The sequence below is a fragment of the Xiphophorus hellerii genome, chromosome 12, assembly GCF_003331165.1.
Source record: "Xiphophorus hellerii strain 12219 chromosome 12, Xiphophorus_hellerii-4.1, whole genome shotgun sequence".
Classification (NCBI taxonomy): Eukaryota; Metazoa; Chordata; class Actinopteri; order Cyprinodontiformes; family Poeciliidae; genus Xiphophorus; species Xiphophorus hellerii.
This window is the reverse complement of record NC_045683.1, coordinates 24,867,409-24,894,397: the sequence shown is the minus strand read 5'-3', so window position 1 is coordinate 24,894,397 and position 26,989 is coordinate 24,867,409. Positions and strand designations below refer to the sequence as shown.

The 26,989-nt window shown below is 40.8% G+C and overlaps 1 protein-coding gene across 1 annotated transcript in view; it reads right to left on the bottom strand.

The window, feature by feature from the left end:
* Positions 1 to 26,989, bottom strand: part of LOC116730110 (transmembrane protein 132C) — a 181,368-nt gene that overhangs the window by 18,829 nt on the left and 135,550 nt on the right. The window contains exons 5-6 of the mRNA XM_032579121.1: positions 24,746 to 24,889; positions 14,104 to 14,312 (exon numbers count right to left, since the gene is read on the bottom strand). Coding sequence (XP_032435012.1) covers positions 14,104 to 14,312; positions 24,746 to 24,889 — 353 coding nt within the window. The remainder of the gene's footprint in view (positions 1 to 14,103; positions 14,313 to 24,745; positions 24,890 to 26,989) is intronic.

Sequence of the window (26,989 nt, the reverse complement as noted above, 5' to 3'; positions counted from 1 at the left end):
CTCTTTTATTGATCTTTAGGAAACCCTGCCACACGGGGCGCTGCAACTCTAAAAGGGTGGAGTCAAAGCATTCATCACATGGTTGCAGCGCTAAATAATATTCACTTCTAGACACATGTTATCTATACTCTAAATCTTTCTTGCTCCAGGCCCGGTGTGAAACAAGACACATTGCATAGCTTCAAAGCAACGGCTTTGTATCACAAAGCAGCACAGAGCAATTAACACCTCTGTCTTGTAGGAAGTCCTGCAGGGCAACAGCTGCTGAGAGTAGCTGTCACCCCTATTTCCCAGGGCAGTCTCAGGATAGAATCAAAGTTATTTAACACACAGAAACATTATCTAAATGTAACTACAAGGCTACATGATACAACAAATATTTGATAATTACTAAAAATACAATTTACCTAACATGAAACCTGGCATTGTCATCTTGGAATATGCCCGTTCCATTTGGAAAGACAAAATCCATTGATGGAATAACCTGGTCATTCAGTATATTCAGGTAGTCAGCTGACCTCATTCTTTGGGCACACAATGTTGCTGAACCTAGACCTGACCAACTGCAGCAACCCCAGATCATAGCACTGCCCCCACAGGCTTGTACAGTAGGCACTAGGCATGATGGGTGCATCACTTCACCTGCCTCTCTTCTTACCCTGATGCGCCCATCACTCTGGAACAGGGTAAATCTGGACTCATCAGACCACATGACCCTCTTCCATTCCTCCAGAGTCCAATCTTTATGCTCCCTAGCAAACTGAAGCCTTTTTTTCTGGTTAGCCTTACTGATTAGAGGTTTTCTTACGGCTACACAGCTGTTCAATCCCAACCCCTTGAGTTCCCTTCGCATTGTGCGTGTGGAAATGCTTTTGCGTTCACAATTAAACATACTCCTGAGTTCTGCTGTTGTTTGTCTTCGATTTGATTTGACCAAACGTTTAAGTAATCGCCGATCACGATCATTCAGGATTTTTTTCCGACCACATTTCTTCCTGGAAGATGATGGTTCCCCACCATCCTTCCAGTTTTTAATGATGCGTTGGACAGTTCTTAACCCAATTCTAGTAGTTTCTGCAATCTCCTTAGATGTTTTCTCTGCTTGATGCATGCCAATGATTTGACCCTTCTTAAACAGACTAACGTCTTTTCCACAACCACAGGATGTGTCTTTTGCCATGGTTGTTTAAGAAATGAGGAGTTACTCATTGCATCAGCTGGGGTTAAATAACTTATTGCCAGCTGAAAGATAATCGCCTATGCAGTACTTATCCAATAGGAGGCTTGTACCTATTTGCTTAGTTAAATCCAGGTGGCGACTTTTTTTTTTGGCCAGGCAGTGTATTTTGGCCATTCATCTTTTTCAATGAACTCCAAGTTATTTAAGGAGAGAATACCTCCGAGCTGTCACCCTTATCGAATAATTTATGATTTGGGAGTCAGTTCGGGTCAGTCCAAAACATGAAAATCAACCTTATTTAAACTGATTTACTATTTTAGTTTTAAATGTGTGTACAGAAAGAGAAGCACAGGGAAATCGACTGGTGAGCAGATTTGATTCATTTTTATTCTTGGCCGCTCATAAAATCACATTGTTTTCAAATCAAGGGACGCGACATACCTTAGTGCTGATAAATAGTTCTAATGAAAACACTCTTTGCGCAGAAGCTGTCACTGAGAAAGGCTCAAAATGCTGCTTTAGTTTTACATCGGTTGCACTGCAACCCACACCTTCCAAAAAGTTCCACTTATGTCGAATCAGTCAACAGAACACCATTCTGACGTTCTTGAAACCTGGGCATTGTACGGCCCCCGGGCCGCATACGGCCCTTTGATTGACTCTGACCGGCCCGTGTAACGTTAATTGGAAATTACAAAATAAACATATTTTCTGATTTTACCTGATGCATGGACTGAAGCTGCATTGCTTTTATTTTGAAGTTGTTTTTTATTTACGTACATGATGACGCAAAACGTATATTGAGGCATGTGCGTGATTTGATCGTTGTCACTAGCAAGTCACAAGAGGACTTTAGCCCTCAGAAATGTCTGCTCATGCTAAAAAAAGAAAGGTAGATGCCGAATGCAGGGTTTTCAACAAAAATTGGACTGCTAAGTATGTATTTACTGAAGTGAGAGGTAAAGCCGTGTGTTTAGTTTGCGGGGAGCAGATCGCCGTGTTTAAGGACTACAATTTGAGTCGGCATTACGAGACAAAACACGGGGAGAAATACAAGAACGTGACTGATGCTGAAAGGGCGCGGACATCGGAAGCTTTGCTAGCTAAACTGCAAAAGCAGCAAGGCTTTTTTACCAAGCTTCACACATCCAGGGATGCAGCAACCAAGACCAGCTTTGTGATAGCTCACAAAATCGCTAAAACCAGTAAGCCATTCTCGGAGGGGGAGTTTATCAAAGAGTGCTTGGTGGACTCTGCAGCTTTAATATGCCCTGAAAAAAAGAAGAATTTGAGAAAGTCCCGCTCTCCAGGCGAACGGTGACGAGAAGGGTCGAGGACATATCGTGCAATCTGGAGCTTCAGCTGCAACGTGAAGTGGCAAATTTTGACATTTTCTCCTTGGCTTTGGATGAAAGCTGTGATGTCCGTGACACAGCCCAGTTACTTGTATTTGTCCGCGGGATAACGCCGGACTTCAAGATTACGGAGGAGCTGGCAGCAATGCGGTCGATGAAAGGAACAACTACAGGGAGCGATCTCTTCATGGAGGTGAATGCGTGCATGGACACACTGGGACTGAAATGGGACAGACTGGCAGGTGTCACAACGGACGGTTGTCCAAATTTTACAGGGAAAAATGTGGGACTTTTAAAACGTATGCAAGATAAAGTGGCTGAAATCGACGCAGATCAGGAATTAATATTTTTGCATTGTATTATACACCAACATGTGTTGTGCAAGTCGGTGCTAAAAATGAACCATGTTATTAATGTTGTTAGTAACATAGTAAACTTCATCAGGGCACGGGCATTGAATCACAGACAGTTTGTCGCACTTTTGGAGGACCATGCGTCTGAGCATAGTGACATCAGTTACCACACACCTGTCAGATGGCTCAGCCTGGGCAAAGTGCTAAAAAGAGTTTGGGATCTGAAAACAGAGATTCGAGAGTTTTGTGAGATGAAAGGCAAAGACATCCCAGAGCTCTCAGATGAGGACTGGATGGCAGATTTTGCATTTGCTGTTGATGTGACCGCACTGATGAATGACCTGAATACCAAACTGCAAGGCAGGGGCCTTTTTGTTCATGAAATGCACACCCTGGTGAAGGCTTTCATGAAAAAGATGTTGTTTCTTTCAAGCCAACTGGAGAACAACAATCTCACTCACATGCAAACCCTGAAAGAAGTCACACCATCAGCCGATCACCTCCGCAGGTACTCATCCATGTTAGGAGCATTGCATTGTGAGTTTTCAAGGAGATTTGAAGATCTCAGGACAATCGAGGATGAAATGCACATGATTTCCTCTCCCTTTACCTGCAGTGTGGATAATGCACCCAGTGATGTTCAGCTGGAACTCATTGACCTGCAGTCTGGTGCAGTACTGGCAGAGCTCTTTAAATCAGGATCTCTGCTGGATTTCTACTCTTCTCTCAAGGAGGAGAACTTTCCAAACATGAAGAGACATGCTCAGAAGATGTTGGTTCTCTTTGGCTCTACCTACATATGTGAACAAACATTTTCAATGATGAAGTTCATGAAATCCAGTTACAGATCATCTCTCACTGACGATCATCTGTCAACTGTGCTTCGCATCTCCACCTCAGACATTCAACCTGATTTTGATGCACTCGTTAAAGCCCAGCAGAGACTAGATTTCTCTCACTTAACAAGAAAAAATAACTTAAAAATGTAAAAAGTTTTAAATGGTTGAGTTGTGCATGATTTTAATTATATTGTGGTTATTTTTATTTGCATGTTTAGCGTGTTTTTATGATGCCGTTTTAGGGATTAATTGCCTTTCCCATTGTTTTGTGAAATTCGCTTGAATAAATTACATTTTTTGGAAGGCAACCTCATGTTTTCATTGCTTAATTATAACATGTACTCTTACCAGCTTGTCAAAACAATGCTATTTACTGCTTTTTACAAAGAAGTACAGTTCATATTATGCAGAATTGAGATCAGCCTTTTGGCCGGCCCTCCACAATATTTTCTGTTTCTCATGTGGCCCCATGGAAAAAATAATTGCCCACCCCTGCTTGAGGATGATCAAATGTTTTCATGTGCGACAGGTCTCCATGTTTTCGTAAGTCAGCGGTGGTTTTGGTCTTGAAAATTTCCAGCTGATGCCATTTTTTGCCCAGCCTCTTTCTTATTGTTGAACCATGAAAATTGCCCTTAACTGAGCGAGCGCTGCTGTGATTGAGATAGTGATCTGAGTGAGATCACAAGTCCAGGTTTATGTTTCCAGACAGTAACCAGGTCTGTGTGTTAGGAATGAAATTTAATGCAACTTCCTAAAAAAAACCCCAAACAAGCAAAAACTTGATGATTTAGCTAAGGGCTGGGTTGTTAGAATATCTGTTTTCTCAATAAATTAAATAACATTTCGAAAATTGCGCTTTGTATTACTTTTGTTGACTTTGTCTTGTGTTTTTATATTATTTGGTGATCCTTTACATTTCCAAATGTAAAGGAAAAGCAAAAACAGAACAGAAAAAAAGTGGCAAAAACTTGGCACTGTCCATCCTTTTACAGGATTTTGTATCTTTTGACTGAAAATAGTTTTCTTAAAAAAGTGACCCACTGGCAACTGACTTGCCAGCACTGATATTATGCTGTAACATAACCAAATTTTCATTTGCATACCCATTTTAATACACACACAGATGAATACATTCAACAGATGACCAACACTGTTGAATTTAGGAGCAGGTAAGCCATGGGAGAAGTCCGTCTGTTTTTATCCACTGTGTAAATCTGAGCCAACGTTTGTGCAACCGCCTTGAAAATCAAATCTAAGGTTAATCTAATAAACAAATACCGCTCCGTGCCCGAGAACAACCTGCCTCTCAAAGCAATATTTTTTTCCACTTCATTTACTTCCAAGTCAACTCCTGACTTCAAAGGAGAGGCTGCATATTTATGTGTCGTGCCTGTATTGGTCTTGTGTGTGCTGCTGCTTTTCCTGCATTTTGTCATCTGCTACAGCGGTGAAGGTTATTTGGACAGGAACAATCAGTGTTATTGCATTTTTTTTTAGGCCCGAGCAGCAAAGCGCTGCGAAGGCCTATTGTATCTGTACTGTTTCTTATTATTATTATTCTTCCCACCTCTTCGTGTGCCTTTTTGGGGGCTTTATCATATTCAAAAACTCACCAAACTTGGCGGTCGCAACTAGAAAAATTAAAAATTTTGAATTTTAAGGTTGGCGCAAAAATCGCAAAAAAAATTGCTCAACGGCAGCAACTAGCAATTTTCTGTTGACACAATGGTATGAACGTACTTCATCGTAGAGACATGAAATTTGGTACACTTGTAGAGCTCACCAAAAGACTCAGAACTTACATTTAATGTTATAAGCCAACTATCACAGGAAGTCGGCCATTTTGTATTGAACGTCCATTTTTTACCTCGATTTTGACGTTTACAGCCTTCGTATTTGATCGAACTCCTCCTAGGGATTTCGATTGATCGACTTCAAACTCGGTCAGTCTGATCATAAGGCATGTTTGATTTAAAGTTATCAAATTGGTGAGTTTTGGAGCATGTTGAAGGGGGGTTAGCAGGGGTCAAAGTTCACCTACTCGCCATGAAACACGAAACTCTTATATTTCCTATACAAAAACACATAGAGGGACCAAACTTTCAGTGATTGATCGTCATCGGGTGGCCTACAATACCCTATGGTCAAATGATGACATCACTTAGGCCACGCCCCCTGAGAACAGGAAGTGTCATGTTTTACTGTGAACGGTCGCTATCTTAGCCCTTTGACCTCATCAACATGAAACTGTGTCCAGAGACAGAAGACATGTTGGTGTGTTGAGTATTCCAACCCCGACCGGCTGCGATGAAGCAGGTGGGCGTGGCGGCGTTGCGAACGCCGTCGAATTTCGTTTGGCTCTGAATTCCACAATTTCGGGCCCAGCTGCTCCAAACTCACTAGGATGGATCCTTATCCACCCACCGACAGGAATTCATAAAAAAATTTGGTGGGCGTGGCCTAATTTCTCTATAGCGACCCCTAGAGTATTTTAAATGAACAGCCCCAAGCCATGCTTTATCCTAGAATTACGAAACTTGGTACATATGTGTATCTTGTCAGGACGTACAAAAAAGTCTATTAGAGCCATGGTCGAAACCCAACAGGAAGTCGGCCATTTTGTATTGAAGGTCCATTTTGGACCTCGAGTTTGACGTTTACAGCCTTTGCATTTGATCGAACTCCTCCTAGGGATTTCGATTGATCGGCTTCAAACTCGGTCAGTCTGATCATAAGGCATGTCTGATTTAAAGTTATCAAATTGGTGACTGTATGAGCTTGCTGACGGGGGGCTACCAGGGGTCAAAGTTCACCTACTCGCCATGAAACACGAAACTCTTATATTTCCTATACAAAAACACATAGAGGGATCAAACTTTCAGTGATTGATCGTCATCGGGTGGCCTACAATACCCTATGGTCAAATGATGACATCACTTAGGCCACGCCCCCTGAGAACAGGAAGTGTCATGTTTTACTGTGAACGGTCGCTATCTTAGCCCTTTGACCTAATCAACATGAAACTGTGTCCAGAGACAGAAGACATGTTGGTGTGTTGTGGATTCAAGCCCTGACCGGCTGCGATGAAGCAGCTGGGTGTGGCGGCGTGGCGAAGTGACCTGTAACGCCGATGCCATACGTTTGCTTCTAGATTCCACATGTTTCGACCGAGCTGCACCAAACTTGGCCTGACACATCCTGGTCTGATGCCTGACAATGCTATGTCATCATATTATGACGTCATCTAAGCCCCGCCCCCTCACAACAGGAAGTGCCATTTTTTTCCTTGGAAAGCTCTGTTTATGGCTCTCTTGACCTAATCAAGTTGATTCTGTGTTGGATGACAGATAGGAAGTTGATCTCGCTTGTTTTAAAGTGCCAAGAGTTTTCAATGGCGGCAACGCCGTTCGTATACGTTTGGCTCTACATTCCACATATTTTGACCGAGCTGCATCAAACTTGGCCTGAGTGATCCTTTGACCTAATCAACATGAAACTGTGTCCAGAGACAGAAGACATGTTGGTGTGTTGTGGATTCAAGCCCTGACCGGCTGCGATGAAGCAGCTGGGTGTGGCGGCGTGGCGAAGTGACCTGTAACGCCGATGCCATACGTTTGCTTCTAGATTCCACATGTTTCGACCAAGCTGCACCAAACTTGGCCTCAGTGATGCTGTTGTGATGCCTGACAATGCTATGTCATCATATTATGACGTCATCCAAGCCCCGCCCCCTCAGAATGAATTAGAGAGATCTTCTGTGTAATTACATAATAAACAGTACATGTTCGTCGTTTGTAGGGCAATGCTGCCCTCTGCTGGCCACTGAAATAGTTTCATTATTTCAGTAATTCGACACCAGAGGGCAGCATTGCCCTGCAGATGAAATTCTTCGATTTTGTAATACACAGGAAAAAATGAAAAATTGGTATTTCTAACACAAAAACTCACAGAGACTCCAAACTTTCAGTGATTGATCGTCATCAGGTGGCCTACAATACCATATGGTCAAATGATGACATCACGTAGGCCACGCCCCCTGAGAACAGGAAGTGTCATGTTTTACTGTGAACGGTCGCTATCTTAGCCCTTTGACCTAATCAATATTAAACTGTGTCCAGAGACAGAAGACATGTTGGTGTGTTGTGGATCCAAGCCCTGACCAGCTGCGATGAAGCAGCTGGGTGCGGCGGCGTGGCGAAGTGACCTGTAACGCCGATGCCATACGTTTGCTTCTAGATTCCACAAGTTTCGACCGAGCTGCACCAAACTTGGCTTGAGTGGTGCTGGTGTGATGCCTGAAAATTCTATGTCATCAGATTATGACGTCATCTAAGCCCCGCCCCCTCAGAACAGGAAGTGCTATTTTTTTCCTTGGAAACTTTCATCTATGGCTCTCTTGACCTAATCAAGGTGATTCTGTGTTGGATGACAGATAGGAAGTTGGTCTCGCTTGCTTTAAAGTGCCAAGAGTTTTCAATGGCGGCAACGCCGTTCGTATACGTTTGCCTCTACATTCCACATATTTTGACCGAGCCGCATCAAACTTGGCCTGAGTGATTCTGGTGGGATGCCCGTCGATCCTACGTCATCATATTATGACGTCATCTAAGCCCCGCCCCCTCGGAACAGGAAGTGCCGTTTTTTTCCTTGGAAAGCTCCGTTTATGGCTCTCTTGACCTAATCAAGATGATTCGGATGATGAGCTCTGTCATTGCTCGCTTCTGGCTGAACCGTGTGGGCGTGGCCAAATGGCGAATATCAGTCCCTCGCCATATTCATACGTTTGGCTCTAATTCACACATGGGTCATCCGATTGGCTCCAAACTGGATATGTATGACCTTTGTTCACCTCTAAAGAGCCCAACGGGATTGAGATGTAATTTGGCTCCACTGCGCCCCCTAAGTTAATACATCGGCCGTATCTCCTCGACGCATCGACCGATCTGCACCAGATTTTTTGACAGTCGTCGGGGATCGCCGCCGAACGCATTCACGCGTGTCGCCCGGTGGTCGGGCGGGGAAAATGCGAGACAGCTTCTGCGGCGGCTGGCGGGCGGCGGTGCTGGAGACTGCGCCGGAGCTTCCGTGCTGGCGAGCGGGCTGCGGCTCTGGAAAACGCGCGAGAGCTTCTGCGGTGGCCGGAACCCCCGCGGTGGCCAATAGGCCGGAGCGGCGCTTGCTGCGAGGGCCGCCCGAGGCTGCTTGCAGCTTTAATTTTTTTTATTATTGTTATTATTTGATCTTTATTGATTCCCAAGGAAGTGAGTTAAAAAAAACAACAACATATTGTCACAACATCATAATGCCAATATCAACACTTGAGAAGAAAAAATAAGCAGGACTATTCATTATGACATATAAAACAACCATCCTGTTTGTGGGAGCTAAAAATAAAATCTGAACTTCTGAGTTTCACACAGTCTACCTAACTTAGTCACCATAAATCAAATTGTTTGGTCTTGTGATTGAGATAGTCTGTTTTTTCCCCCCCTATTTTGTGCATGTTAAATAATCAATCAATCAAATTTTATTTGTATAGCACCTTTCAGCATCAAGATATTTCAAAGTGCTTTACATCATAAAAACACAAATACAAAGTCATAGAACACACAGTCAAATGTTATACCCATCCAGTCATCTAAGGTCTGTCCTGTGACAGTCATTTTCTTGTAATGCTCTCGCTAGTTGAAGTTAATAAAACGGTCATTAGATATTTGTTTCGTTTTTATTTTTTTTTATTTTTGAGTAACATAGCCGAGTTGTTTCTTAGAAATGGGGTCATGTGTTTTCGATTTCATTGTAGAGCTTCCAATCCAGTCTGTTAAAAGTTGTATGAAAGTGTAGCCCGGGAATTACTTAGCCTCACAGGACACAATAACTGGGGTCCTTAATGTGCAGTATGTTTTATTTCCAGTTGAAACAGATTAAACAAAGCTGTCTTATTTCCTTACTTTTGTTCAGAAATCAGAACATATGCGTACCAAACATTAGGTAACTACTGCTGAAATGTGGCAATCTCTAAAATAACAGAGTAAATGCACAAAAAAAGAAAATACAACGTATAAAAAGGCAAGAAAAGAAATACGGCAGTGGCCTCTGGCTGCACAAACAAAATACAGAGAGCTGCATTACACCACACTGATTTAGAGCACATGTGATTGTGATATTACTTATTTTATCTACACTTACATTCCACAGTAACATCTCAGTTCACTCTTAATACTGGAGCACATCGATGATCAGACATCTTATCATCACCTGCAGAAAATGGCCGCCCTGCACATACAGGTTCCCTGAACCATCCGTTTCACAAACACACCATCTCACTAAAATACTGACTGCTTATCACATAAATGAGAATGTACCGACATATTTCAACAAGTGATGTATATATTTACCGATTTTCTGCCAAATCTATCTCCCGCAGATAAAACACGTACAGTTCACACCCACGTTCAGCAAGTAGCTTAGCAACACAGGAAGACAACAAGATGCATTTCCTGCCCCGTCTTGGGAAACAGCAATCACCTTGAAACACTGCTCTCTGGTGGTCAAAATGTGCAGCACCCGAGACCAACTACTGTACCTGCACATATTTAAATATAAAGAACAAATAAAATGACATAACTGAACCAAAATAATTCAATAGCATTGTTACTGCAATATAAAAGAAAACCAACACTTTGAAACAGTACACTCATTCAACCAAACTTTACCACCCGGCTACAAAAGAGAATGTTTTAATCGCTAAAAAAAACGGGGAAAACTAATTCTGAATGAATATATCTGGAGAGGCGTGTTAAAGTAGTCATGCATGCCCCGGTACTCCGCCTACACTTAGTTCCTCTGTCTGTGCGGGCTTATCTTGTCGCTCTTTTGGCAGAGCTTAAGCAGTGAAGAGGTGAGCTGTGCAGGCAGAGTCAGTCAAAAACCGAGTCAGTAGTACCTCTGCAGCTATCCCACTAACAGGCCAGATGCCTCTTTCCATTTTTCTTTTTTTTATTTCTCTGCTGCCTGCCCCAGCACAGCCACAATTTCCAAGCCTAACTGGTCGGGGAGCACTAAGCCACTTGTTATTGTCACTCATTGGCTTAGTTCCTCCTGGGCTTGCGGACGGCGGGCCAGTGCACATTCCCACCGAGGCATCATTCAAGGTCACGCCTGTTCTCCCCTGATAAACAAAGACGACCGCAGGACACGGTGAGACAAAGCTCTCGGAAGCCGTCAGCGATGCTGCCGGAGCCAAACGATGACAACCCGCCTCGGCCGTCCCCCGCTGACGGAGGCGTGCATGCCGACACGCAGCTGGAAAAGCAACACACTCGACAAGCCACGAGATTAGCTGAACGCTGTACCTCTGTCACTCAAAATAAGAGGGGGCCACGGATAATTAGAGGAGACACAGTGGCGCGTGGGATGACTCCGAGTCCAACTTCGACGCATTTCCAGATGTAATTACTGCAGGTAGGGTGATGGCTGCTCCCGTCGGCTGACGGATTTCTGCTGCTGCAGAGTGGCAACACATGGCAGCGCTGGCAGAAGGCGCTGCTAGTGATGAGGCCTCAGGAGAGAGGGGCTGACCTCGAGACAGCTCTAATAATGTGCTGTCCTACTGACAACTAAGAGACGCAATGGCAGGCCACCATGAGCCAACAATAATGACAAACCGGACTGCACATGTCAGCCATTTTGTGATCAACTAAGAACTGGCAGGGGGACTGAAGTGAAGGGAAGAGAGCCGCAGAGTTGCTCGACAGCACGGTCGTTATTATCTCATTTTTCTCAAAGACAGAATTCAAACAAATCGGCCGTAACAAAAGCTATTCATCATGCTAGTATCGCACCTCAAAGACCTCTGATTATAAGCTTTCAAGAAGATCACCAAGAGATGTTAGTCTATTGTTCAGAGTGGAAATCTTGAATCTTTTTTTTTTTATAATTCATTCTTATCAAGCTTGAATCGTTGCACAGCAGGAGACACAATTTAATAAAACAGAAGAATGGACCTCTGACAGATTCAAGCAAGATATTGGCGTTAGTTAGTTGGTTAGTTAGTTAACTGGGAAATTCAGGTATCCAATCATCAAATAAGTGCAATATATACAATAAAATTAGCAACAATCTAAATAAACTTGGAGTATTAGACTGAGAATACTGAAAACATTGGAAAGTGTTATTGAAGTACAATGAGAATCACACAGTAGTCCAGTTCATGACGCCTCCACAAAATGAGGTAAATACCTAATTTCCAAAATTGTTCATCTGCTGTAATTATTATTAAGGCTGTAGGAGAAAGGATCATGGAAGTGATTAAAAGAAGGGACCACTAAACACCCCAAAACATCTCCAGATGTGTCCTTGTTTTCAGTAGTTTGCTTCTATCTGGGCTGAAGGCTGTCACAGGATGCCCAAAAGAGACACAAAGCTAGAAGGTCTTTGTAGCCTAGTTTGGTTTTTAATGTCATGGTCTACTTTGGGACTTACAATAACAACAATTCAGCCAGTGGCAGCTTTGCACATCTACGGTTCATTTGCATTCTGGATGTAGAAGAGGGAACGTCTCCTGCTGCGAATGCAGCTGGGAGGGACTGCTGCAGTCACTGCAGCACCCATTACTTATAAAGAAGAATAAGAGTCTCCAAAAGTCTCCTATAACACCAGAAGGTCACTACATTTGCCATGGGCTGCAATTTTCGTAAAAAAAAAACAAAAACCAAAAAAAACCTAAATGGATCTGGGTAGTTTAAGACAGTAAAATGCAGAGAAAGGGCTGGAGCCGAGTTTTTTCCAGCAAAAGAGAGCTGCTCTTCCACCTTCTGCTGCACAGCTTCTGCATTTTTTTTTACTGCTTGCAAGAAATACGAACTTATCCTCAACATCTTGTATAACTTAAATATTTCTAATGGGATCAGTAGCATAAAATTCACACCTGATGTCAGCAGCGGCCCAAGAAATCGACACGTACAAATTAGTCCACACACGAAATTATGGGTAACAAAGTGGAACTGTAGAGTGAGCGAGTCTTGAACACATGCAAAACGTGTTAGAAAGGCAAGAAATCAGCTGAAATCTGCTCATATATAAAACATATTCCTGCTGCTATGTGAACATCAAAATAAGCTGGTTTAATATTATTAAAGTAATGCAGAGAAAGAGAACATCATAAGAAATTCTTACTGTTCCAAACAATACAAATGGGAGTAGTAGCAGCTGGAGTTTTAGACTTCTGGATGTTGCAGTAGTGCTGGCTGAACATGTTCAGCATTCATTTTACCCACTGGGCAACCACCACCATGCCCATTAAACCACCACCATGCCCATTAAACCACCACCATACCCATTAAACCACCACCATACCCATTAAACCACCACCATGCCCATTAAACCACCACCATACCCATTAAACCACCACCATACCCATTAAACCACCACCATACCCATTAAACCACCACCATACCCATTAAACCACCACCATACCCATTAAACCACCACCATGCCCATTAAACCACCACCATACCCATTAAACCACCACCATACCCATTAAACCACCACCATGCCCATTAAACCACCACCATACCCATTAAACCACCACCATGCCCATTAAACCACCACCATACCCATTAAACCACCACCATACCCATTAAACCACCACCATACCCATTAAACCACCACCATGCCCATTAAGCAACAGGATGGCTACTGCTACTAATTAATCACTTAATAATAGCTTGTTTTCCTCTATTATTTAACAGTTGTGACAAGTCAACTTCATCAATGAGTGTAGCAGTCCTTCAACATCAATGTGTAGTCAAACCAAAATCTTTATAGATTCTTCTAGTTACTCAGCCTTTGTTATTTGCAATTACACAAGTTATAATGACTTCACTGTTTGTATTTAAAGCATTTTAAGTACTAATCGTTTCAGTTTTATTCTATACTTAATAAAGGCAAAAGTGTATTGAAAAAAAAAAATGTTTGGAGAAAAGTAGTTGTTCTGTGTAACTGATTAAGAGTTCAGGCAATAGATCATCAACCAAAAACAAAAATAGGGACAATATACTAGAGCAAAAACCCTTCAAACTACTATTAAATTTATGCAGACTAGGTTTATGTGTCAAAATTAAAATATGTTTATATAAAATATATATAAAAATGTCATTGATGACGATTACATCTGTAATAACAATGTCTTCAGTTATTCTACCAACAGCAGGAATAGCTACTTCCTGCTTTGAATAAATGGCGATGTTTAATCCAGACACATTAAACAGGGACTAATAAGGCTCTACTTGTGGGGAGAATTAGTGTATACTTTTCACATGCTTTATGAGGTAGAACAGAGCTAATTCACAAAGCCCCGGGTCCAGCCTTACCTCTGACCCGTTGCGGCGGTGGGCACCCGCCACCCTTTGATCTGGCTCAGCTCCGTGTCTGACACCTCAATCTGGAGCGGGAGGCGAGGGATCCACACGCAGAGCTCCAGCTGAGCGCTGAGGTAGCCGTAAGTGAAATTCACCATCATCTTCACCTTGCCCTTCATCTCCTTGCCATTCACAAAAACGTAGTCGCACCTGTCAGAGACCTGCGCAGGGGGGAGGGAGAGGAGCAAAGGGAGGGTTTAGGAAAAGGCGGCTTTTACCGTGGAGCTCCTCTGACAGCCGCGCTGGGTAGCTACACACCGAATTACACAGAAACACACACCATGCCAGACACATGCTCTGCCCTATAGCTTTATTACAGGGTTTACTCTTCTGAGCTCTCCCCTGATATACAGCAGTATTCCTCTAACAACTTTGAACAAGATGAAAGGTCCTCCTCAGTATGAGGCTGACACTCAGGAAAGGTGGAGGAAGGGCTGCAATGACTTCTTTGAACCGGACATCGGTCTGCGAGGCGGCGTTTGGGTCTAAAAGCGAAAAGTAGCAAGCAGATGCGAAGTAGAAAGGGCAGAGCAGCTTTGTGCAGATGAAATAATCCAACTCTGAACCATTTGTTTTGCAAATTACCTTAAGGAATGAATGGGACAATTTTTTTGTTTGCGTCTTTGTTGCTTTGATTCTTTAACTTCGTAAAAGAATCAATTTTTCTTTGATCCTTCTCTCCTCTCTATCCACAGTCCTCCTCCTCTTTATCTTAGAAATCTAGACATAACGTAGACAGTCCAAAGGGACTCGCACAACACAGACACGTTATTAATCAGCATCACTTTGGAGACATGTTTTTTGTTGTTGTTTTTTGGGTGCTTTGTCAATCTTATTGATCTTATCATGTAGCTGGAGCCATATTGGAATTAGATGATCTGGGGATATATCTCTCCTCTTTCCTTCCAAGTTATTTCTCCACAGTGAGATAAAACTGGAAATACCCATTCATCATAAAGCCACAGCAGCATTTCCTCTGTGAATAGCAAGAAAACTTTGCATGTGACAGAATAAAGTCGAAGCCTTGTGTGAGAATCTCGTCTTTCATCTCCAACAAGAAGCCGGCAATTTGAGCTTTTGTGGAACTACATTTTTCCTCTAAATTCAGGGCAGGTTGGATGTAAGGAGGGAATTTGCTGCCGTTACTTGATAGTTTACATCTAAATATGAAAGCGCCATTCATCCTGTTCACTGTTTGTTGTTGGTACAGTACCTTGAAATAGTATTTCTACCCATTTTTTATTTTTTTTTTATTTTGTTGTGTTGCAAAATCAAACTTCAGTGCATTTTATTGCAATATTCAATCAAATGAAATCAACAAAGCGAAAGAAAAAAGGGTGCAAGATGCATTTATATTAAGCTTGCATGAGTCAATACTTTTGCACAACCACATTCCACTGCAATTACACCTTTGGTGGTATTTGAGCAGAGTTGTCCTGATAAAAATTTTATCTCTTTTTGAAGACAACAACAGATTGTCTTTCAGGGGTTTTCTGTCTTTAGCTTCATCAATCTTCCAAGCAACTGTGGAAAGCTTCTCTCTCCGTACTGAGCTAAAGGATCCCCACTGCCAGTGTGTTCAGGGTGATGCTTGTAGGCCAAAAAGTTCAATTTTGGTTTCATATATTCTGCATCCCACATGGCTTGTGACAAACTTTAAAATAATCTTACTGGAACTTTTTTCACCAATAGCTTTCAAACTGCCACACTTGCAAAAAGCACAACTAATGTCTTCTTCTCTAATTAATGCTCTCCTTAGTCACCCTGTCAGTTCAGGTGGACGGTCCTGTCTCGGTAGGTTTGCAGTCGTGTCGTACTCTTTCCTTTGCCAGATAAGAGCTGGAACGAGGCACTGTGAGAGTTTTAAAGCTTCATCACAGATATGTCCCCGATGCGTCCCGTGTGATTCTTGGTCTTCGTGATGCTGATTATTCACTAAGATTCTCCAACAAACCTCTGAGATTTATTTATAATGAGATCAAACAACATACGGCCAGGTTATGTAAAGCTGAAGGCAACTGGTTTCACTTGTGTTTCATTTAGGAGTATCATTGTCAAAGGGGCTCACAATGTCAAATCCCAATGATTCACTATTTTGGGTTGGTTTCTCACATAAAATCCCAGAAAAATACATGGAAGTCTGTGGATGTAACATGACAAACTGTGAGAAAGTTTAAAGTGAACTTTCATACAGTACTGAAACTTGTTTTTTCCTTTAGCTAGACTGGAACTGCAATCAGATATCTAACAGTGTATTTTTTCTTTAATCTTAATTCATCCACATGCATGCTTGTTCACAAACTGATGCAAACTCCAGCAAGAAACCAAGGAAACAATATGACGCAAGTACAGCATAGTGAGCTTAAAATCAAAGCCAATTTTTGCAATTCTGCATTGAATAAAACTGCTTGAAAATTAAAAAGTAATAGAAGAAAATATTTTTTCCATTTTCCGTAGAAAAAAAGTGGCTCTGCACATCATCAGTTAGTGATTTATGCTTATCTCAGTGAGTCTTTTTCCCAGGTATTTTTCTCAGATCTAAGGACAAGCTTTATTTGGGAATCTGTTTTTCAAGATCACACTGTCATGATTAATTATATGCCCTTTATAGAATTAAATATTTCAGATGAGTCAGCTTTCAACTCAGTTCAGGTTAGAATATTCACCATACAAGATATAGGAATCAAAAATAGCTACTTCTTTCTACAATATGCTTAAAGTTTTATAATGTTGGCTGACTCATGGAACTGAAGTGACAAAAAAGAAAGAATATAAAAGACGGCTTACGAACTCTACAGATTCTGAAAATACTGGCTGCAAAGAAACCTCAAATAGCTGTGAATTTTGACATTTTTTTTTTACTACTTTCCCCATAAATAAGTCCGACCTTGACCTGCACAGCTCAGCAGAGTAAATTACAGCCCTGAAATACAACATGTCATATTGTGTGAGGTCAAATGTGCGCAGGCTGTTTATATAAAGAAAAAAATATCTATCCCCGCAAAATGTTGCCCTTGGTTGATGGTTATTGATGTGGTTCGTTTTCCTTTCAGATTATTGATTGATTGATTGCAGATTTACCTTACTACCAGCATCTGATGCCTCTAAGTGTTCATGTCATCAAACATTTCTGAAACAAAAAGAACCTTTTGAGTCCCACCTACTAAAACGAAGGAAGTGCCATATATGGATAGTGATGAGAAGTGTAACGGAACGACCTTGAGATCCAAGATGATTCATGGAATGACCTTGAGATTCATAGAATGGGCTCATTTCTTGACAAAAAATAATCTTTTAAACAGGAATAAGAGCCCAAAACATTGACAACAACGTAAAGGCCGTAGTTTGGGTTTTACTAGCAAAGATCATCTATGTAAGACAGATGCGTGACGTTGTAGAAGTAAATCGGTGAGAAAGGTTGATTTCTCCTCACTCACAATAAAATCTTTCTGTGAGAGAAACACCATTTGCAAAGGATTACAAAACAATTAACCCAAAGCTAAGAGAGAAGGCCCCGTTAGGACAGACAGCTCACACAGGGAGTAAACAGCCAGACCCACTAAAGTGACTATGTGTTGCTTATAAGCAGAAAGTTTAGCAGTTAAAAAAACAAAAAGACTTCTTTTTATTTTTTTGTACAGCAGTCTTTACTTTTCATGTGTCCTCTGTTGGCGACACATTCTGTTGATCTCAGCCGATTTCTTCTGTTAAATTGTTTTTAAACCAACACAGGTGACATAGGAAACAACAAGATGACAACAAGATTAATCTTAGCCCTGTGTGAATAATAATGTGGTTTAAGTTATTTAAAGTACCTATTAAGTTGCAGAAACACCAGTGGACCTGGCTGACAGCCCGCATGTAAAGCAGAGATTTTAATACCAGGCGTGACCCGTCACTGTTAGATCGGTCTGCTTACGGTCAGGTCAGCCATGTTAATACCAGATCTGAACAGGGCCATGGAGCTTGAGTGGAATTAGAAATTATTTCCATGGACTTTTATTTGGACAGCTACTAACTACTGTAGTTCTGTTAAACCCTCATGAGCAAAACACACAGATTATACAGAAACGTGAGATTTGCACAACCACTGCATAGCTAAAATACATTATTTGTGTGAATGTGCAGGTGAATGAGTGTGAAAAGGGGTTTGATGAATAAAGCGTGATTAATAGATTGAACGGATGTCCAGATCAGCAACCATCCAGGTCAAAGTTGGAACAGAAAATACCTTAATCTGCAGGTTTTGCAAATTTTTTAATATATTTTTTGCAACTGTGAATGGAAGCCAGACTTGACTCTCCAAATCCCTTCAAAGGGGGCTAGGTTAACAGTTCTCCAAGCTACTGCTTCTGGACAACATTTCTCACTGTTCCACTTCCTCACTGTAAGCTGCCATATAATTGTTTGCATTACAAAGTCAAATGCAAATTCTCTGCTTTTGTTTGGGCTGGCGTTTGTGCAATGCGTAGGTGAGTGAGTGGGACGCTCCTGATGTAACTTCATACTTTGATTGGGCATTTTATACTTTCAGTCATGGAAATAAGCATATCTCTTATGAGCTCCAAACAGCAGAAAGGTACAAGTAATAGAAATCAAGATATAGACCTTTTTAAAAAACAAAACAAACAGTTTTTAGCTAGATAATTATGCAACATTACTAAAACTAACACAACTCTTTGCATGCTAACAAAGGCCTTATGGGAGAGCTGCAAGGCGTGCTGTAGGCCTTCCTCTAAGACTACAGTCAAACACCAGAGAATTCCCCACAACCGAGGAGGACATGCAAACGTTAAATGGGTGTTTAATCTGTGTTCCTCCAGTGAATAAACATTCCAGACAAAAAAGTACCTTGGTTATGCCCTTGTGCTGCAGGATGCCAATGTAAAAGAGACTGGTGGAGTTGCCTAATGAGGCGTTTGAACGTTCCCATAAGGCCGGGCTCTCCTCCCCTGACTACAGCCTGTCATGGAGCAGATTGGACTCCACCAGGGTTCCCAAAGAAAGAATTTGAACTGATATAGATATCAGAGGACTCTGTGCTGCTTCACAGGCTTCATTGTTAAGCTCTCCCTCTTTAACTGCACTCTGCTGGGACAGTCGTGCCTTTGACAGCTCCCACATGTCTGCCGTTTCCGTGGCTTCGTTTCGGCAGAAATCTTCACAGCATCTGGTTCGGTTCTGTGACGCTAATAGGCCACAAAAAATGAAATACCAATTGTCAATACTGTTTACTTTTTCAACCCTATTACTGTTACTATTTCACGGCTATTATAGTGACACTCCTGGTTGGGATTACGTAAAAAGCAAATAAACTAATTTAATCTTTAATGCAGTAGAATAATCCCATGCTGAAAACGCCAAACTTTAAATTGAACATGTTAATGTAGCAGAGAAAGAAATCCCATGTCTGTTTTTAACAAAACTGCAGGTGCCAAACTAATTGGTACTCCAGCTGTCAATACTTTTATACAAGCCACTTTTGCCTTCCAATAACATTTCACAAGTTTGTAGCACACAGAGAGAGAGAGAGTTCAGACTATTCCTCTGCACAATCACTCTAGCTCAACCAGGGTAGAGACGTTTAAACATTTTGCATTTCAACTGAGTATATTCAAGTCTAAATTACTCGTGGTCAATAAAAATTAATTTTTTCTGGAAATAAAAAATGATCTTGTGATTTCTCTCCCCCCCTTTTAACTTGCTTAGCAATAATTTGCAGTTCAAAATTCTCAGTAAAAGGAAAAGAATATTTGATACTCTTGATAAAAACTTTCTCTGTTCTTGAAGTGTAGTGAACAGCGACAGATTTTCATTTAAAATCTCCTGATTTCACGGTGCCATGCACTCTTGCAAAGCTGACAGAAATGTTGTGAGAGAAACAGGCCCGCAGCATCACAGATACCATACTTTGCAACGACCACAAGGTGTGAAATTTGGTGTGAAATTTTTCATTTCACACCAAACCAATCTGGGGTGTTTGTTGCCTAGAAGCTCAATTTTAGTAAAAAATTCCACTTGAAGTTCTAAAAGGGTTTAACAAACATGTTTACATTTGTGATGGTTGGATAGTAATTGCAGTACTCTCAGACCACCAGTTGGCATGTAGATCGCAAATAATAGTTGTCATGGAGACTTAAGACCCTTTTCCACTGCACCGCTGGACCCCGGGTCGACCTGGGCCTGATCGTTTTTTGCATTAGCACTTCCAGCCCGGTACCACCCTGGAACCCCGAGAGCTGTGGTTCCAATTGGGCCGCCGGTTTGGAGTTAGCTGTTGATTGGTTTGTTGGCTGTGGAGGCGGGACAAAGATCAGATCTCTGGATCAGAGGAGCACTAGACTTTCTCGATGGCTGTCATTTCAATATGCTGCATCAATAAATTCCCGTCATAATCTATTCTTACCCTACACTGGGATTACAATCGCCTCTTCAGCCAAAGATTTTAATGGTAAATGTAAACAACGTTTCTCCAATTTTTCCAACCGTCGGCAAGTCGGCAAGGCTGTGATCGAGGGGATTTCCGCATCTGGCGTCGCTCTAGCGGGGAAATCAAACCAGACGCAGACGTACGGAGCCCTCGAGGGGACATGGGGGGAAAAAATTATTTTGCGTTCCCTCGCAAAACTTTTGCGTTCCCTCGCGATACTGTACTGATCAGTTCATGCGGCATAATTGAATACTGTAAGCCTTTCTTACAGCCGCCATACTTTCTGCTTTAATATAAGGTTATGTGAGGTTTTCCATGAACGTTAATATCTCTTTGTGAAATATCTGAAGTTTTATATCTTTTTCTTAAGGATAGAAAGGAGACAACATTCAGATGAGATTAATTTATTTATTGTTTTGTTAAATGTAAATCTGAGGTAAATGTTTCCCTCAGTTTCCTCGCTCATGAGCGCATGCAGAAAAAAATGGGACGGGAGACCCAAGAAGAAAACTGTTCTGTGGTCTTTGGGCCTGGGTAGCTTTAGCAAGAATCCGATTTACGTGACGTATCCTGCTCAATGCAAAACGACCAGGGCCATAGCACCAATAGGATTGGGTCGAGCGGAGCCGGGCTGGGCCAGGCCGGACCCTGCAGTGCACAAAGGGCTCTAGCGACCTCCAAAGTGATGCACTTCGCTGCAGTTTCCGACCAGCAAGCTTTAAAGTTGTTTTTTTTGACTGTCCTTACCTGAGTCTGGTGGCAAAACAAATGAGAACTTGTCCATCCTTGTAGCCAGAGGCTTAAAACAATAGTCCTCTGTATTTCCCCAGGTAAATTGAAAGTCGGAGATTACTTATTAGAAATTCATAGAAAACTGATCAATTTAGAAAGTAAAATTTAATTTAAAAAATGCCTAAGGTACATTTATTTTTAAATGATTTTTTTTTTTTTATCACTTTCAAATAGTTGTGACACCTTTGATTTTGTAAATTTCAGAGCAATGGATTTTTCTTTCTCAACTGAGTAAATATCATCAAATTTAAGGCTGGATATTTCTAAAACATGTGCCAAACCCGAGGCCCGTGGGCCAGATCTGGCCAGCCAAAGCTATTTAAGTGGCCCGCAAGAGAGAGGCACATAAATAGAACTTCAAGATAACAGCTGAGTGCTAAAATATTATTTTATTAGTCAAATCAACTCGGTTTTCATTTATATAGTGCCAAATTACATCAATGTGAAAAGAAAATATAATTAAATTTTAGTTAGTACTCATCATATACAGAGAGAGCGACAATATTTTAAAAGTTTGTGAACAGATTTACAATTGTATATTTATTGTTATTTTGTTTTTAGAGTTTTATTGATCCACTTTGCCACAACCAGCTCTTAGAGGACATTCACGATGTTGATATGGACCAAAAAAAAGAAAAAAAAGAGTTTGACACCTGAGCTGAGTATAAGATGAATTAATTGAAGGCTTTTGGAACACCTTCATGTGCCAATAAATATAACAGGAACTGTATACTTCTAAAGCTGGATGATTTTTTTTTCAGAAATACAGAACGACATGTCAGCCTTTCTTCTTCAATTTACATACAAAATCCTGCCTTCTGATTGGTCTCACCGATAAACTTGGTTTAAAAAACAAAACAAAAAAAACTTAACGAGCAGGTGTTTTAAAGTCTCCTACATTCATCGTGTCCCACCCAGGCCGAGGGCAGGTCTGCCTCTCTGCGCTATATGCTCTCTGTCATTCTGCCTCACAAAGCAACGTAAACGTCCAGGAGGATCCGCTGCCACATTAATCAAACCCATTAGGCAGCTAGCGGCAGAATACTTACAGAGCACATTAGGGCTGTCGCTGGATCTAGCCCAGGAAATTAACAACTCACCAGACAGATACAATCCACGGCAGATAGGAGCAAGGGAGTGGAAAGCGTGTAGGTGGGGCGAGTCCGTCTCCGGCGTGTTCACACAGTTAACATGACAAGCTGCCTAGACTGCTCTGCATACTGCAAGCTGTAGCTCATTTCAGTGCAACTGGAAGGTGTGCACACATCATACCATCCCCTAGCCATCCTCCCTGGCAGCAGGGGTTGTGAACGCTCACTCACAACCCCTTCCTTGGGTTCATGGCTAACATGAATATGGAAGGTTTTCCAAAAGAACTCATGAATAGACACCGTTAGAGTGTGTTTGTGTTGTTGTTTTGGCTCGTTTCAGTTCTAATATTCCTGTGAGCAGCTGAAACACAGCAGCAATACTCTGAGTCAGAGGTGAGCTCTAAAATATCAACTTAATGCCAGGATGGGGTGTGTGTGTGTGCGTGCAAGACCTGTTGGTGAATGCAAATGTAAACAGTAAAGTTCCAGGCTAGATGAAATGAAACGTTGGGGCACATAGTTGTTGTATTTTTTTTCTTTTTCTGCTTAAAATATTGAGAATTGGTTCAGTGTTTTAATAGGCATGGCTTCATTATACAGAATGCAGCTGCAACATGTGGAGTTACAGTGGGCAGATGAGATGCAAATGTACGCAAACAGCATATTCCCAACACCGCCTTACCAGTCATACCCCTAACCTTAGCTGTCAAAATCTGAATCCAGGAAAGCAACATGTGCCTTCAAACATAATGAAGGGAAAACCTTGTTTCCACCTCTACATTAGGGCAACGCTGGTGTAAAAAGAAAAATACGTCTTAAAAGACGGAGCACTTTACGCATTTCCTTCTAAGTTGCAGCAATATTAGAACTTTGTAAAATATTCCGTATTCTGCACAGCACAAACTGAGTGCTTCCCAAAATAAAGATACATAAATTATGTTTGCATAATAAAAGATTGTAACTGGGAACATTATTTAGAGACATATCTCAGCAGCAGCAGACTTTTCTCAATTTGACTCTGAAGTCGATCCTCCGTGCACTGTTAAACCTAAACCAGAGCAGACGCACTAGTTATGTTTACATGCGCAAAATTTCTTGATTGAAATGTATCCAGATTAAATAATCCACATGTTGTCTACAGGAGCACAAAAGTAATTAATCAAATATTTATTAAGGTTGGCCGTTTATTCTGATTACTTATATCCGCGTGTGCATCGTTAGCAGAAACGTAACATTTCATGGTTTCAGAGTTTGATTTGTTCCATTATGTGTCACTTATATGACAAACTATTTGCTTTATTCTGTCTTGGTACATCGAAGGGACTTCTTTCTTGAGAAGAAGAAAGACGTTCTTTTCCATAGAGACAGATGTAGAGAAATATTTGCTTTTTGATTGATTTGTTGAAATTCTGCAAGCCGAGTGTCTTCTTTGGAGCCCCTGATATCTGAGGTCATATTTTTAAAACTGCAGGAGACTTTTCACTGTGTAGTGACTTATGTTCACTACACAGTGTTAACTGGAGCTATTAAAACAAAATCGGCAGATTGTCACATACAGTGTACTGCAAAAGTCCCCATACACCTCTAACGTTTCATCATTTAAATGTTAAAATCACAAACCTTAATGTGTTCCATTGGTATTTTATGTGGCAGAATAATGTAGTAAATAATTGTGAAGTGTAAACAAAAGGATAAATCATTTTTAAATGTCCTGGAAATAAAAGTCATAAAACATTGTATTTTTTGTACATTTGCATTCTTCCCCTTCACCCTAAGACTTCCAAATAAAACCCAGTGGGATGTTGTTTTTAGAACTCATCTAAGTACTAAATACAGTACAGGTGTATGGGTTTAAGCTCAGTCTGACTCGAGAGATTCTTTTAATGCCGCACAGGTTTGTTGGAGAACAACATCATGAAGACCAGTACTGGGTAAAGTACTGGTCTCTGCAGGGTAAAGCTGCAGAGAGGTTCATTATTGAGTTGTAAAACAACAATCCATAAAAGCCAGAACAAATCTGGCCTTTATGGGAGGTCATGTTGGAGAGCAGGACACCAACCCTAAGTCTAACCCATCATCATCGTAAAGTAACAATTGTGACAAAGTCAATTACTAGGTAAATATTTCTCTAAGCCATATACTTAGATAAATACAACACTTGCGATTTCTCATGTTTTAACAAACTCAACAACATCATCAGTAAACACTTGAAGTAGCTGACAAAGTCTGTTTAGGGTAGCAAAGCTGCAGAAAGTTGTGATTTTCAGTTCACCTTACTGACCTTCACTACGTCTTCATCCGTCGAGCGGCATGTCACCGTTTCAGAGACGTCGGTGACAGAGGCGTCTGTTCCGATGGTCACTACCTTTACTGGAACGGCTACTGTCTTCCCGGTCAGGACAGCAGTGTTCAGGATCTCAGTGTCCTACAAAGAGAAAAGACAACAAAGGGAATGCCACACAAAAACTGATTGGCAGAAACCGGCTTACAGAGATCAGAAACAAGGGAGCCGATGGAAACGGGTGAGCTTGTATATTTAAGGTGTTATCCACTGAAATAGTATCCTCCATTTGTGATTGGCTGGTTTACTCTTTCATAGGATAAATTTGATATTTTCAAACGGGTTAAGTGTTAAGACACTGACTGCAACTTGGTGGAACTACTTGTTACCCTGGTAGGGCAGCTTCAATATTGCGTCTCCTTTTATTGTTTGTTCTAGTTGAAATCATCCATACTTTGTCCATAGTTGCACTGTAAAAAGAATAGCTAAATATGAGCATATTTGTTATAAAACAACTTGAATGTATTGCAAAGAATATGCAGAAATTTTGTCGACATGTGTGTCTCTGGTTGGTGAAACAGCAGAGGAAGAAATTTGGAGTAATCAAAATAATACCTCTATTACATGTTCTGTTGAGTTTGATTTTTATCTTTTTGTTCTTTCCATTAATGACTTTAATTGCTTTCTGGTTTGGTAAGTTTAATCTTCATCTTTTTTTAATGCTTATTACTCGTCCATGTAATCTTTAGTTGGAAAAAATTACACATCCTGCAGGTAAATCTTCTGTTTTTATTGAATTCTGCCTCTTTCTTTGTTCACTGCAGGTTTCTTCGTTTTTGTTTTCACAACACACCTATTTTGTATTTATTTTTTTTCTGAGATTTCCACGTTGTGTGTTGCATCTTCTTATTTTTAACAGTGCATAGTGCTTGGTTTACTGTGTTTAGTGCTTGTCATTGTTGACAGCCTTTTCTTTATTCGTGTCTCGTTGGATCCTGCTTGTTGTTACAAGATTTCTATTTACAGATAGTCTACGTCTGCCATGGATGAATGGATGGATTTAATATTCAAAATGCAATCTAAGAACGTAAAATTTTACTGTAAAACAACTTACTAAGTATTCAAAGGATTATACTAGATGACTAGTGCATTAAACTGCATGTACTTTTATTTTTTTTATCTCCAAAACAACAATAAAATAATTGTAATACGTAGACTAAATGATCAAAATTATGTATTTAGTCACATCTCACCTCAATTTAGTAACTCTAAAATTGTAATAGTAGAGGTTATATGTATTTATTCATGTATCTATTTTTAGTTACATTCTAATAGAAATCATCAAACAAAACATAATTTACACAATTATCAATAGGCATTGAAACAAAAACCATTATTTCTAAACATGATCAGCAGTCAAACTCTTAATTGCAGATGAGCTATCAGTATGTTTTCACTGGTAATTTGACGATTTATCTTCAGAGACGAGCTCCAAGTGTTTTGATTGGAAGACCTCACTGCCTTCGCCTTAATCTTCAGCTTCTTCTGCAGATTCATCATCATCAAATTCAATTCAGGACTCAGAATCAGGCTGGATCAATCCAACAATTTGGCAAAAAAAAAAAAAAAAAACAACCAACCAACCGAATGCTGAAATTGATCTGTACCAAACTCTCTAATCAATGGATAGCTGGGTGGCCTGATGGATGAATGACTGGGTGGATCATTTGTGTTTAAATGCAAATAAAACAGATGACTTGTGCATTGTTTTCTATATTTTAGAAGATGTTTCAGAATGAGTCAAAATAACAAGCAGACTATTAATCTTGTTAGTATCTTGTTGGATCTGGATTGTCTGTGATTCAACTAATAGCATCAACAATTAATTATCAAGAATTTTAATGTTCTTACTATTAAAAATGATGTAGGAATACAACAAGAAGCTTTCGTAAATTTACCATAAGTGAACCAGATGCTTCTGAGACACATTCGTTCTTTATGTGCATATTGTTATTTAATACCCAATTAGTTCACATCCTCCAATTTTTCACCTGCACTGCAGAAGACTGTAATTGAACTAAATGGTCCAGACATCTCTGGTTCCTGAGTTCATAGCCACAACTTCATTACTCTGAACAAAAACCTTAAAATTTTTTTACAGACACACACTAACACACAGCGCCTTTGTCAGTGTCGGTAATTGGGACCAATTAGGGTAACTACAAGGTAACTTTTACGCTGTGA